Source organism: Nothoprocta perdicaria, unplaced genomic scaffold (assembly GCF_003342845.1).
Source record: "Nothoprocta perdicaria isolate Ctin4 unplaced genomic scaffold, notPer1 scaffold_2, whole genome shotgun sequence".
NCBI lineage: Eukaryota > Metazoa > Chordata > Aves > Tinamiformes > Tinamidae > Nothoprocta > Nothoprocta perdicaria.
In genome coordinates this window covers 14,478,290-14,493,924 of record NW_020455204.1, presented here as the reverse complement: position 1 = coordinate 14,493,924, position 15,635 = coordinate 14,478,290, and the positions used below count along the sequence as shown (strand labels likewise).

Genomic DNA, 15,635 nt, shown 5'->3' with positions numbered 1-15,635 from the left:
TTAAAAAATCAAATTTGCCTTGCAGACTTCAAAGTGTTTTAATAAATTTGTTTTCTCAATAGCTGTTCCATTATAATGCTTGGGATAGAAGCTAAATTTATGACTAGCAATTTCAAAGACAGCTCACAGAAAATGTGAATTTCTTCTGTCTTTAGCTGTTTCAGAGACATATGATCTTGCTTTCAAAGCAGCTGTATACTTCTGTTCCTGTGCTGTACAATTTCAAGAAAGAGGGTTTAATTTTCACACTTTTGCAAAATTAAATTTCTAAATTCCATAGTAAACACTATTAAAATCATTTGTAATATGAAGCTAGGAAACATAGATTCAGTTAGGAAATAATCACCTCTAATAATGATTAATCCCATATGATCTTATGTACCAACACCAAAATCTGTTCATCCTTCATCTTAATAGAATATCCACCTTTTCAGAAAGATAGGTTGCCAGCTTTTAGTATCAGGGCCAATTACGCTTGGTCTGTACTGACTTGCCAAAAAATATTTTTATCCAAGTACACTTGGATATCCAAGAGCTGCTCGATTTTTCCAGGGAAGACTTGGCTTGAGCTCATCTTGTTACAGTCTGTGTCAATGCAAATGTAAAGCAAAAAAACTCCAAATCTAGTCTGGAAAAAAATTGCCTCTGGGTGGAACTGACGGCTCTTATTAATTAGATTCAGCTCTGGACCTGTATGAGTTGGACAAAACAAAGGAATATTGAATTTGAAGTTGGGCTGAGGTTATTAGATGTGGGGAAAATGACCAAAGTAAGAATGAAGCTGAATCAGTCAGGCATTAAATACTAGTGTTCGGTGGTTTGCATCCCAAAGTCATGACCTGCAGCAAGTCTAATGGAAATATAATTGCAAGTCCCCTTTCTGTGGCAAAAGGTGGGTTCATGAGTCCCGAAATGTGACCAAAAGTGAGGTCAAAAATGTAGAAATTGATCTGCCAGATAAGTTTGAGACTAGCTGCCATAAACTCAGCTTCTCTGAATGCTGAAGCTCTGCATCTTTCAGTATCACCTACTTATCTGACATAGTCTGCTATCTCATTACTGTGAATCTGCCTTTACCTCTGAGGCAAATTTTCTTCTCGCTTCCCCAGCCTGCTTATGAAATATTTTCCTAAAACCCATCTCTGTCTCTGTTGATTCCTGCCAGGAAATCAGCAGTGACACTTTTTAGCCTTGTTTTTATGGTTGAGCGTTTTTATAAAACCTTTTATTGTTTTTTTTTATTGCTACTATCTCCTGTCTGCCCCTCTCCACCTATTATTGTGTTACGTATTTATTATATCTCCTGTGAAATTGAACTGTATGATTTTCTGGGAAAAGATTTAATGTCACATATTCAAAGGTACCTACCAATAATATTCAATGATGGAAAAATAGGCACAATTGCTGTAGTTCACTAATGCCTATTAATCATTTTTTGAGATGTCCCTGATGAGTTTTATTGTTAACTGTCCAATACTTACCCTCTTGCAACTGAATTTTTGATTTTAGGATTTTTGGTGCTGTAGTAGGATATGCCTGAAGTAGGATATGGCTTCAGCCAGAGAACATGAGTTACAGTAGTTCAATGGAGCAATTTTGCTCCATTTGTATAAAACATATACAGAATGTATGTTTGTCTAAACCATATGTCAGTATGTTGTGCTTCATTCCCTGCTTTGTACCTTTGCATTCATGGAGCTTTTCACTTTTCTTTGAAAAACTCTTGAGGAGGTACCTGCCTGCTGTAGGACCCTGCTCCATTTTGCTTCCCCTCTGCACTGCCTCCTTCTGTAATGGGTACTTCAGAATTATAAGCGTAGTTTCACTGCACAGTGGTGTAGCAAAGTAGAAGCACCTTTGCCGTAGTGCCATCTAGTGAGCCAGGTGTGAAGGTAATTTAAATATTGCAGATTTTGGGGTAGGGACGGTAAACTATTTACAGCCTGTCCCACTTGGTATGATCTTATCTAGAGTTTTCCTGCTGCTACTGCTTCCCTCCCAGTGTGGTGCCACGGGAGCAGTGGTAGCACTCACAGAGGAGAGAGGAAGAGATCTAGGGCTGCTTTGCAGATACTGGTTCTGGCACACGTGCCATGCAGTTGTCATTGCTGCTCTAGAAAGAACGGGACAGTAAGGATACTCCCATGCAGATCTTCCTCTACTACTTAGTGGTTTCTGTGTCTAAATGTGTCCTGGTAAAGCATCCCCTTTCCCCTTACCAGGTATGATCAGGCCAATTGTTTTGCTGTTTGGAGAGAAAAATATTCATTTGATGCCAGAAAGAAGAGAGAGTGCAAGTTTTTGGATCTTAGCAAAAGGTTGGAAATGATTCTTTGCCAGGCTGGCAAAGAATTTTTATTGGGCGAAGCTCTGCCAAGTCCTTCTTTTTTGGGTGGTGAGAGAAAGAGGGAAGTCAAGGGAAGGTGAACAGAAACCCATACTGTCTGTTCATGCTTTGTCATAGAGCTCTTTCCTGTCACCGCTGTAGGCTTCTGCACTTGCCTTTTTTACTCTCCCTGTTAGCTGACTGGACCTCATTGCTTTAATCTGGAGAGGTCTACGGCTTATCCTTCTGTGGGTGACACTGCTTGGGGGTTTGGTTTTTGTTTTTCAATCTAGAATCTGCTTGTAACAAGAGCAAGAGTGAGGTGGCCAAAAACCATTTTCTTTAGTAAGCTCAGATCTCCACAGTTTTGGAGAATGTGTTTTCCTGTCCTTTGCAGCTGGTGTCCAGAAGATATTGCCTTTCCACTTGGATTTCCTTGAGGTGCAGCTACAGCAGTGTATCAGATTGAAAATATCAACTTTTATCTGCCAAAGTGGAAAGGGAGTTTAAATGAACATAAGCACAGAATCTGGTTCCAAGGAGGAGAGCTTTTGATCTTTGACTCATTACACAGATGCTAAATCTGATGCAAATCCATGTAGCACTTCCTTTAAATCCTCTTGGCTCAAGCAGTAAGAAGAGAGCAAAAAAGGTTTCAGATCTCAGAAATATGACTATATAATGGGAGAAGGAGCCATTCCCCAACTACTGAGAGAGAAACAGCAGAAATAAGTAATTTCCCCAATAGTACCTGAGTATTTCCTCTCTCTAGAGCGAATCTAACTAGATTACTATTGAATATTCCCAAACAGAATGAATGGGAGAATTACCCTCCTCAGGTGTTGGTAGTGACAGAGGAGTCCTCAATATGGAATTAGTCTCCAAGGAATACGAAAAACAGTCAACTGAGAGCTTAACAGCTGTACTAGTGGAGATCCCTTCACAAAGATGTGTGTATCATATTCCAGTGACTGGAGACACTGACAAAATGGTTTGTCCACCACCATGTGAGATCATGTAGCATAGGAGGGAAGGCAAAAATTATAGAGACCCCAAAAGCCATAATCCCAACCTATATCTCTTCATAAATGTGTGTTTAGGGGCCTTTAAAATATATATAGATCAGATTTTTCTCAGATTATACCCTGTAGCATAGAGGCACTTATCTCCCATTGATTTCAATACCTAAATGAGAGTTGTAGATCTCAAATTGTCTTTGAGGAGGTAGCCTTTAGTTCCTGACTGTTGCTGAAAATAAGAATACTTGTCCATAGCTGGAACCTTTTAATGAGCTCTGTTAGCTTCTGAACAAGTCTGTGTTCCCTGCAAATCAATATTCTGGGCCAGATCCTAACTCGAGTCCTGCAGTGCACATTGCTCCACTAACTGGTTTCTAAAATGTGAATTGTGTGTGCCTGTAGAATGACATTATAATTTCCTGCCTTTTGAGTGGCTGGATGTTCAACTTTAATGTTCTCTTAATGTAATTTTAATGAGCTTTCCTAAGGCTTTTGAGTGGGAGAAACTTTTAAAAAAATCTATAATGTGGTCTAGACACTACTCCAATGACCTTATTCCCACAGAAGTAAGAAATTCAGTAGGGAATTCCTCCTCCTGAAGGTTCAGGAAACTGCAGCTTCTGACTTAGAGGCAGCGTGATTGAAGCAATAGTTCTCACGGAGTCCAAACTCAGTTGCTGCACATATCACGAGATGCAGGGTAGATGAGGCAAGGGCTGACAGGCTACTTTCTTTTTTACTGTCAGCTATGTATGTATGCACAGCACAACTTTCTTTACTCTGTATATTTCAAAGTGCTAAAAAATCATACCAATTGTACTCTGCATGCTCAAAGTGCAGATTTCAAAGGTTCATGACTCAGTCAAATCAAAATCAATTTGCACCAGAACACTCAGAGGCACTTCTTCGTACCGAGGGCCATTTCTATGCTAAATTTCAACTCTCTTCTTGATTTTGAGGGGGGAGGGAGGGAGAGGGAAAAGTTGCAAAAATTCTCATAATGGTAAAGTGGTTTTCTTCACTTCTTTCTCATGCCAAATAGTTGAACTGCATTAATTCAAACAAAATTTCACCTTCTGGGCAGAGACCAGGCCAAGAAAATGTCACTCCAAAAGGTGAAAGCACAACTGAATTAGAAAAAGTGTAGCTTGGAAAGGTACATGAAAACTTAAATACTCTGATCAGTAATATTTCTACACTAGCTTCACTTCAAAGGAAAAAATATTCTGCCTTATTCCACTGTAATAACTGTAGAGAATGAGGAATAGCCATCAGCATGTTACATGATAATTGATTTTAATCATTTGATGACATTATTATAATATGTAATAATTTGGTAGCTAAGTCTCACCTCTGTTTGAAATGTAAAATCAGTTCGTTGTCACTGTTTTTCCTGGCCCCGAAGCTGTGTAAAACTCAGTGTATGTCTGCACTGTGAATGCTTGGTGTGCAGCATAGCGATTTCTGAGCAAGACCAAAGGGGCAAGCCCAGGTCCTTGGAGCTTGCTGAAGATGCGCAGAGCTCTGCGCTGTCTGGTTGCAGAATATATTAGTGTATGTGGAGCTTTCTGTGGCCTTGCTTCCTCTGTCTAGTTGGCTCAGTTATTCATTCCTGTATAGAGAACAACCTGAAGAACATTTCAAAGTGGCTCTGTTGGCCACACTCCGCTCAGGGTTTTCTGCTGATAATGACCATCAGGGTAGCACAGTCCTACTCTGAAAATCCAGTGCATCCCCCTCTCCCTCCTACCTCCTTTGCTGGAGAAAGGCAGACAAAAAACAACAGCTCAGTGTCTGTGCAAGCTGGAGATTCTAAAATTAATGTGCCCCATACGGCACCTTTTAGCTTCTTTTCTCCACAATCATGGGGAAAAGGAACTGCATCATAGTCCAGATTGGGGCAACTGTTTCAGATGCATTGCAGGAGGTCTGTTGTTAAAGACTTACTTCTACTACAAGATACCACTAAAGAGTTATTATTTATTCCTTCATGTACTCCCTGGAAAACAACTAGTTTTGCTTTCCTTCCTTCCTTCCTTCCTTCCTTCCTTCCTTCCTTCCTTCCTTCCTTCCTTCCTTCCTTCCTTCCTTCNTCCTTCCTTCCTTCCTTCCTTCCTTCCTTCCTTCCTTCCTTCCTTCCTTCCTTCCTTCCTTCTTCCTTCCTTCCTTCCTTCTTTTCCTTTTTTTTTCAGTAGGTATATTTGAAATCAAAAGCAGCACAGAGAAAACTTTTAGTACTGTATTTTCTTCTGAGGAATGTTCTGTCACATACCAAAGTTGGTGATAAAATCTGAGAGGAAGAGAAACTTAAACTGTCTGGATCTAAAAATTGACCTACTTTGAAGGTTGTCCTCTGTAAGAGTTTAATTTACTGATCAACCAAATGTAGATGTATTGGTGTTCGTGCGCTGTGATAAAATTCTGTAAAGAACATGAAATGTGACAATGATCTTTGAAAAGCTAGGTTATAGAAGTGATATTACAGATTTTAGTAATGCTTTAAATTAAGTGTCTTCAATATGCTTAACCTTGCATTAAACTTAGATTTAATAAGACAGATGTGTATTAAGCACTGAATATACTTAAGGGAGCAATCTTGCATTGGCAGGGGATGGACTCAATGACCTCCTAATAGTTCTCCTCCATCTCTAATTTCTATGATACTAATTGATTATTAAAACACTTTTATTGAGGATTGATATGTAGCTATTATATAGTTATTAATCTTACAACCCAACTGATATTTAATTTATACATGATTTTAACATGCAATGTCATTTTAGTTTTTAGAGAGTAACCCACGACAGTGCATTCACTGAAGCTCTGAAGATTCTCGCTGGGAAAAGCAGCTTGATGTTTCAGGGTTATTTGGAATTTTATGATAAAATCACACCTTGCAGGAGTAAGTTTACAGAGCTGTTCACATTAAAAATTAAAAGTTTGTCTGGGCTACAGCATGCTTCTGAAAAGATAAAGAAGCTTGCCATGAAGAAAGGTACATTTATTTTGTTTAAATACCATATAATGTCAGATCGCAAACAGTAACTAAATTTCAAATATTTTAAAGGTAACTTCTATCTCAACTTTAGAATTGTAAAGGAATTTCTCAAAGCTGTGAGACTGAAGAAAGTGGTGAAGAAAGTGGGATTTTGAACCTACAAAATTCTTTTCTGTGAATGTTTGGCTAAGCAAAAAGCAGAAGATTTGCAGAGCTGTGTTATTAATTCATCTTGTAGATGCCTAGGGCCATGGCTCATAATGGCATTCCTTTCTTTTTAACAGACTGTCTGGATTTTCAAAGGACATCCAGAAAGCCGTAAGTGCCTATTTGTTGGATGTATTTCTCGTACCCCAAAGGCTTTCTTTGATATGGACTGATCTTTTACATTTACTGATGGAAACTGCTTTCAAAAATGCCCTTTGTGAGAACATGCAGTATCTCAAGAGTTGCAAGCATCTGATTTTTGGCTAAGAAATTATGAACTCTGAATGTCAGAACTCTGAATGTTTTTTGAAATAGGATTTTCAAATAATTAACAGCAGGGAAAAATATGAATGAATGCAAAATGTGATACAAATACTTACTAATGCTTGAAAATTTTTTACTTCAAATAATATGGAGGAGGGGGTACAAATGCTGCTTGATTTGCTCATAAGATTTTGAGATTCTTGTGTCTGCTTTGTGATAAATGTTTACATTCAACATATGTCTTTTGATGTCAGAAGTGTAATGACCAAGTTTTGTTTTTTAATCAGGAGGCTGGAATGCAGATGGAAAAGGCCTTAATGGCTGGGACACATTCACCCATCAGGGAGGAGATCGAGTTTTCAAGAACCAGACTGGTGATGTAGCTTGTGGCAGCTACACTCTGTGGGAGGAAGATTTGAAATGTATCAAACAGCTTGGATTGACTCATTATCGCTTTTCTCTTTCCTGGTCACGTCTGTTACCTGATGGGACGACAGGTTTCATCAACCAGAAAGGCAATTGTTTCTTAAAAATAGAAGGTTGCAGTTTTAATTCAAGGTTATTGCTGCAGTCTGGCATAATTAATCCAGTATGCTATTCTGCAGTGTGGCTTTGAAATTGCAACTTTTTTCACAGTAATTATGGGATGATTTTTATAGGTTTGCAACAACTTACTAATTAATATTCTAGGTCCCCTTGGATAGCACAATCTTTGGGAATAGGATTAGCATTATGTTTCCTATGTATTTTTTTGCTTACTCCATTTTTTTAAATTGTAGCTCTAAATCACTTTGTTTCATCAGAATGTTTATACTTACAGGGATCCTAGCCATGAGAATATCTTTGGATGGCTTTCAAAAGACAAATCTCTTATTTGGCCAATACATTTAGATAGTTTGTCAGTATAACCATATGTACTGAACTCCACATCTACTGTTTTACACTGTGTAAGAGAGACAGAATTTCTGCAAATATTTTCATTACTTAGAAAATGAGGAGGAATTTTTCATACTCAGCTAGCAATTATGCTTAGCTCTGTGTCAAACACAAGCCAGTTCCTGCTCTGAAAGGAATGGCTTTCACAATCTCATCAAGCAATGTAAAATGTAAGTTAACAGGGACACAGCACATAAACAGACTGGTCAGATTGCTAAATGTCAGATATAAAATTTGTTGCACTTCTGCTTTATTTTTTTTTTAACTTCTCAGGTATAGACTGAAGGTGACTTACTGTGAAAAGCAAGAAGAGGGTAGATTTGCTTCCACAGTGTGGGGGGAAAAAAAAAGAAATGAGGGAATTATAAAAAATAAAAGGAAATGAAACTGAACCAGCAAGGATAGGAGAACCAGGGCAGTTATCTGAGGCCTCTTGTGTGTCGGTGGCAGAGTGTTCCCATAAAAAAAAAAAAAGAAATTAGGCTTGGATGAACGTTTGAATCTCAACCCTATCTCCTCTCTTCTGAATCTCATTTCAACAGAGAAAATCTCTTTGTACTGCTGTAGTAGGGTTTGCCTTGGCAATTCTTTTCTTGCACTGCTTTAAAGATAGCAAAGATGGAAAGCTGCAAAAGAAAGGATGTCTTAAAAGATGCACCTTGAGGTTGTTGTTATCCATACCAGAAAATACCAGCAGAAGGAATGTTTCGCTGCAGAAATTTGGTCCTGCAGAATTTCAGCTGTTGAAGTGGGCAGCAGCCCATGCTCTGCATCCCGCAGGAGGCCCTTCCCACCAGCAAGCAGAGGAGCCTGTTTCAAGAATTTGCAAGGGGAACTGGTGACTCTGCTCTGAATAGACCAACCAACCATGTCCACCGCAGAGCAGGGCTGCAGGACTGCACCAGCCTCCCACAGGGGCCTCACTGCAAGCTGCACCTTTGCCAACACCATGTGCCGCACACAGCCTGCTTTTACTAGCACAGCTTCTCCAGGAATGCATTTGGTGGCCTACTGAATTTATATTTAGCTGAGAACTTGTGTTTTCTCCCACGTCTGCCACTGCTCCTGAACAGGCTTCATTGTTTAGTTGTCAGAGTGGGAGAGAGCAAACAGACATGAGGGATGTGCTTCATAAGGAAAGCCAACGTTTTGACAAACCTCAGCTATAATTTCAGAAAACATTCACTTGATTCCCAGTATAAGCAGTTGCCTGATTAATATTATGAACATTACATTTAGCAAAAGGGCATTGGAAGAACTCCAAGTAGGCCAGTTTTCATTAGGCAGGAGTTCACTTCCCTTGTGCAGTGATCTGTTGAAGCAATCGTAGCTGCATCGCAAGGAAAGGCCATCATCTCCTATATAAACATTTTTTAAAGAGCATGTGAGGAATTAGAAAGCTTAGAGCACTGTCCTTTCAAATAAAATCATTCACACCAACTGATTCACTACCAATTTCACACCTAAAACTTAGGACATCTGAAACCTTTAAAATCCCTCTGTTTCTAACTCATAGCATGGTGGTGGGGAGCTCTTTTACAGCAGCAATCCTGTAGGTCTGTTATTGCCAAAAAACGTCAGGTTTTAGGTTAAAACTTATCCCAAATTTCTTTTTAAAGAATTTTTGTACAAATATTTTTACCCTAGGAGTTTTTCTGAGCAGATTAAGTTAGCTGCTAAACGCTAGATGTCAGTCTGGAGGAGAACAGAAGTAGCTGGCATAGGGATAGTGTCTCAGAGAAATGGTGTTATGCCCTACTTCAGCAAAAAAAAAGAGAATCAAGATGGGGGATAAAGATGGAAAAGAGAAGAACAAGCCTTCATTTTCCGATGTGTTTCTTAATGTCTGTAATCCCTAAATGTCTGAAGAATCTCCATTCCAAGTTGTGCATACCTGTTGGTATTCCTGTACTTATTTTCCCCAGGAGAATGCAGAACCTTCCTTCTGCATTCTGCTTACAGAGACAGCAGATAGCCATACAGAGATAGCCATAAACATGAGATCAGGCTATTTTGGAAAGCATGAATTAATCTGGAAGTTTGACCTGGCAATTATATTTTTTCAGGGGTGCAGTTTCTCTTGGTAACACAAAGCATAAATCTTTTCCATTATTGGTGTTTAATTGATATGTAAAAAAAAAAAAAAGACAGCTGTTTGTGCTTAAATGTTAGAAATTTCAATAAGTAATATATAATCTGAAAATTAGAATGGGCAACTTTTATTGTCTTTCTGGGAGCACTGCTCTAAATCTGATAAAACAAGATCCTGTACCAGTGAAGGTATTATTTTATTATCCCCAGATTAAGTTTTTGCAGTAAACCTCGCTGTCCCATCAGCAAAGAGTTAACTCGTGACCAGAATAGTCACTGAAGTGAAACAGTAGTAACAGACTGAATTTGCTTCTAACTGGATGCAAATTACAAGAATGATCTTTTTCAAATATTAAAATTCTGATGAATTCCATCCCTTTTTACATGGTGCACTCACAGCCATGTATTGCCTCAGAATGTGCTGTGTTTTTGTGCTGCTGTATTTAGAAGGAAAAGCAAACTACCTGTGAGATTTATTGTGAATTACTGTGTTAGAAAGCTTATTGAGTCTTGTTGTGATAAAGGGTGCATATGCATCCGTTTGTTTGCAGGAAGAAGCACTCTCAATCTGGAGCTCATAATCGCCTGTTACAGTAAGTGCTATATTAGAAAAAGAGCTTGACAGAAATCCTTAAGACCAGCCATTTGAAGTTAGGGCAATTTAAGTCTTACACTGTCCTTTTGAGGATAAAGTAGTATAGGATTTTGTGTCAGCATTCTTAAATACCAATACAGAGTAAGCTGAACCTAAAAACCTAAGGGAAGAAGCCAGTGTAGTATAAAAATATTTATTCATGAACAAGTGGCCTGTTTTGGAGTAAAAAATTCTCTGATTCACAATCTGTTAAAAATAATAAACCGTATCATACATCATTTCCTAATCATACCTTTTGTTAGTCTGTGCAGCCTAGTCTTCCTTTCTTCTTTTTCTCTCTCTCCTCCGTATTCTTAGCTTCTTTAATCCTTTCTTAGTTTGTGTTTCAATCAAGCAGGGTTTGGGAACTTCCATTGAATTTTAGATTAGATTAAAACCAATGTAGTTGTATCTGGGTTTAAGCAAAATTAGAAATTCTTGTATAAGAGCTTAAAGTATCCTGATATTTAAACTTACAGTGACCTCTCAGCAGCATAAAAATAGTTCTTTAGGAAACATATTCATGTCAGCCACAGCTAAATCCAAACAGAAGTTAAATTCCTGTTAAGCCTCTAGAAATACATCTCCAAAGTTTTCTCAGTGTTGGTCAGCTTAAACAATCCATCCAGAAAATTACAGTTGGTCTCTGTCATGTCAAGGCAGGGAGGAGAGGGAAAGGGTAAGAAAGGTTGGAATTCTTGAGCTTTTGCAGAATTGAGATAATTCCTTCTTGCAACTAGAGGGACTGAGCTGTCTGTAGCTGTGGTAATGTAAAAGGAAGAGACTTGGTTTCTTGGATAAACTAATAGCAAATCATTGATGTTGGTAGCTAAAGAGACCAATGTCCTAAATTCCATCTAAAAGCTATCAGAGCCCAGTGAAAGCCATATATGTCATATAGATCTGGCAAGACATCCTATCTAGTGAGGGAACCACTGAATTCACACCATTCTAGATTATCTGTAGTTAAAATATATGGAGTGCATCAGCAGTATCCTCTTTGTCTTGATGATGATGTGGAGAATGATGGACAACAAAACAGTCTAGAGAAACAATTTACCTGGCTGAGTTCAAAGCATAAAAGATCAGCTCAGTTACCTGGCTGAGTCTCACAGTAAACTTTTTAAAAGGTAAAGTTTTCAAGGAAAGAAACATTTTCGTTAGGAACAAATCCATTTGTCAGAATCTCATTCTGTGAGAAATTCTGTGTCAGAATTTTTCCAAAGCATTTAGATCTTGTACATGTCACTATGCTCCCATTCAGGTATTTAAATGACAGGACTTTATTTTTGTGTAACTAGTACCCATCAGCATTATGCTTCTTCTGGAGTTTCTGTCTGATCTATTCTGTAAATTCTGCATTCTCATTTCATTTTATGTACTTGGTTGGAAGACACTGTGTCCTGAGAATTTTTGCCAGCTTTTGGGTCTTGTAACAGTCAGCATGCCGTGGAGAGTGAGTGGTTGCATCTGATAACAGAGGAAAATGTGTAGTAAGATTTCTTCGTATTTTAAAATGTATTAAAGTTATTAATTTATCACTTTTTTTCTTTTAATATTTTCAGGAATCAGTTATTACAAACTCATTAATGACTTTCTGGCAAATGGTGTTCTGTCCATGGTCACAGTGTACTACTTTGACTTACCTCAGCCCTTAGAAGATGAAAATGGCTGGAGATTTGGAAAGATCAATGAGAGCTTTGATCACAGAATCACAGAATATTGAAGGTTGGAAGGGACCTCTAGAGATCATCTAGTCCAACCTTCCTGCTCAAGCAGGCACACCTAGAGCATGTGGCACAGGGTGGCATCCAGGCGGGTTTTGAAGACCTCCAGAGAAGGAGACGCCACAACCTCCCTGGGCAGCCTGTTCCACTGCTCTGTCACCCTCACTGTGAAAGACGTTCCTCCTCACCTGGAGACGGAACTTCTTGTGTTTCAGCTTGTGGCCATTACCCCTCGTGCTATCGCTGTCCACCAGTGAAAACAGCCTGTCCCCTTCCTCCCTGCATTCTCCCTTCCTGAACTTATACATGTTAATCATATCCCCTCTCAGCCTTCTCTTCTCCAGAGAAAACAGGCCCAGCTCACTCAGCCTCTCCTCGTACGAGAGATGTTCCATTCCCTTAATCATCCTAGTGGCTCTTCTCTGGACCTTCTCGAGAAGCTCCACATCCCTCTTATACTGGGGAGCCCAGAACTGAACACAGTACTCCAGGTGCGGCCTCACCAGAGCTGAGTAGAGGGGCAGAATCACCTCCCTTGACCTGCTGGCAACACTCCTCCTGATGCAGGCCAGGATCCCATTGGCCTTCTTGGCCACGAGGGCACACTGCTGACTCATTGTTAACTTAGTGTCAACCAGGACTCCCAGGTCCCTCTCCATGGAGCTGCTTTCCAGCAGGTCGACCCCTAATCTGTACTGGTGCCTGGAGTTATTCCTCCCCAGGTGCAGGACCCTGCACTTGTCCTTATTGAACCTCATGAGGTTCCTCTCTGCCCAACTCACCAGCCTGTCCAGGTTCCTCTGGATGGCAGCACAGCCCTCCGGAGTGTTGGCCACTCCACCCATTGATATTTATGATATTCAGAGGAAAAAAATGTGGACAGTGTCTGTAGCTGTGAAGATAGATTGGGTAGAACCTCTGGATCCAAAATTTGTGAGAAGACAAGAAATAACTAAGAAGTCCCTGTCCTTTAGACTAGTTTATGAGAACGATATTTACAGGTATCCAGGTACCCAGGTATCATGAAGTTCCATATTTCTGCAATAAGTTCAAATGAAAGTTACTTATCATTAAGGCTTCTGGAATTCCTTAAAGGAGAAAGAAAAATGAGCATGAGTACTACTAATTTCTTTGCAGTGAACTATTACACTTCTTGCAAAAATGGAGACCATGAACATACAGAATAAGTTAAGTATTTCATTAAATCATGAAGCTGAATAAATAATGGATTCTTGGCCTGTTGCAACTGGGAGTTCATGGCTGGCAATAGTAGCATGCAATTTTCATTACCTTCCAAATTATATCAAGGTAAGATATAAGACTTACAGAATCATTTACTAGCTGGCCCATGAGGGGATCTGAGAATACAGTGAATAATAGGTGTTTTTTTCCCCTCTCCTCTCCTCTCCTCTCCTCTCCTCTCCTCTCCCTTAGCACATCTTAGTGGCACAAGATATTGTATAAGAATATAAATAAACAAGTCACCTTGGGATTCTTAATTTAATTTTTGCATACTAGCTATAAAGAGCAGAAGCCTCAGTACTTTCTTACTGCCTTTGTACTTGAAAGTTATTTTACAGTTCTAAATGACACGGTCATGTTATATCATCTTTTGAACTCCAGAAATGATCTTTCTGATGCCAGCAGTAAGGCTTTCCTGGCATGCATCTACTACTGGCAATGGGATGTGTGGTGACTGCCAGTACCAAGGGGTTAAGAAAGAGTGACAATAAGCAGATGCTAATGCAGGAAAGATATTTTAGTCTTCTCATTAAGATAAGTCATTTCACTGTCTTCATGGATATTTGCACAGTTTTGCTTTTCCATTGTTAGTCATAAAAGGTCAGCTCATGGAAAATTAAGTTAATAGGGTCAGTGCAATTTGATGAAAACTAGTTTTAGTTTGTAGCTTATAAAAGACAGAGGGTAATGCATCTGATTTTATGGGCTTTCTTACATCTGTTCTGAGTAAAACTTCTGCTCTCTCATTCTAGGATACGTATAATAACCCTATAATTTACATCACTGAAAATGGGTTTTCCCAAAGTGACCCTGCTCTGCTTGATGACTGTCAACGATGGCAGTATTTGAGCCTGATTTTACAGGAAATTTTAAAAGGTACCATTTAACATGATGAAAGATCAATTGTGCAAACTTAATACAATTTTCCTTTGTGCCTACTTGCGTTCAGCAATGACCAATGATTCTTGAAGCTAAAAGTCATGTAAATCAGGGTAAAGTGAAGTAATTAAGAAAAAAAATGTTTAGTTGAAAGGAAAGCAAATAGTTTCATCCCTGCTTCCTGGTCTTGGGATGGAAATAGAGGAAAATGTGCTCCATATACTTATTATTTTTAAACTCAGTTTTGCACGGACAAAGTTTTTCATTGAATCAAGCAACCACACTGATGTTTAAAAGTGCTCATCACTCACACTTCTCCTTGTGAAATATAAAGTCGAGTGCACCTGAAAACCTGACTGTTAGATCTCATATTGCTCACAGAATACAATCTGATGCAATATTTCATGCCTGTGCAAAGTCATTAAACCATTACAATTCAGTTTCTGCCTTATGTCAGGATGGTCAAAAGCGCACAGGCAAAGTCTTCAGGATGCGCACAGGCATAATTCTGTTTTTTCAGAAGGTGTTTTACTGTTAGCTTTGATGAAAACAAAGTTGGTCCAATACAGAGATCTTCTGGAAATTCCACCTCTGCCTTTCTCATGTTGGCAGTATTCTCAGAGAAAATTCACAAGGAATGCACCTTCTGGCTATATTTCTAGTGAACTCACAGAATCACAGAATGGTTAAGGTTGGAAGGGACCTCTAGAGATCATCTAGTCCAACCTTCCTGCTTGAGCAAGAACACCCCAAGCACGTGGCACAGGATGGCATCCATTTGGGTTTGGAAGACCTCCAGAGAAGGAGACTCCACAGTCTCCTTGGGCAGCCTGTTCCAGGGCTCTGTCACCCTCACAGTAAAAAAGTTCTTCCTCATATGGAGATGGAACTACCTGTGTTTCAAATTACACTCATTGCCCAATGTCCTATAACTCGCCGCCACTGAGAAGAGCTTGGCCTCTTCCTCCCTACATTCACCCTTCAGATATTTATACATATTAATCAGAACCCCTCTCAACCTTCTCTTCTCCAAGCTAAACAGGCCCAACTCACTTAATCTCTCCTCAAACTCAACGTGTACTAGTCCATAAGTGAGCTGCTAGTTCAAGTTTTTAACTCAGATATCCTGCAGAACAGGATATTCCGATGTGTTCATTTTATTAAAGATTTAAATGCTTATCCATTTATTAAGTGTTATGTGAAGCAGAGCACTTTAATTGTTCTGTGTACAATATCAACTTGACAGCAATTCCTTATCTTTTGTGCCAACTTTTGAAACAATCAATACAGGCTCATTCATACCAGGAGCTCT

At 39.2% G+C, this 15,635-nt stretch overlaps 1 protein-coding gene across 1 annotated transcript; it reads left to right on the top strand.

The window, feature by feature from the left end:
* The first annotated feature begins 1,957 nt into the window (after positions 1-1,957).
* LOC112945833 (cytosolic beta-glucosidase-like) lies at positions 1,958-14,331 on the top strand. Its single transcript, XM_026037504.1, is given in 6 exon segments — positions 1,958-2,130; positions 2,724-2,795; positions 7,100-7,329; positions 12,041-12,145; positions 13,086-13,219; positions 14,197-14,331. Coding segments are annotated over 6 exon segments (849 nt in total).
* The last annotated feature ends 1,304 nt before the right edge of the window (positions 14,332-15,635 follow it).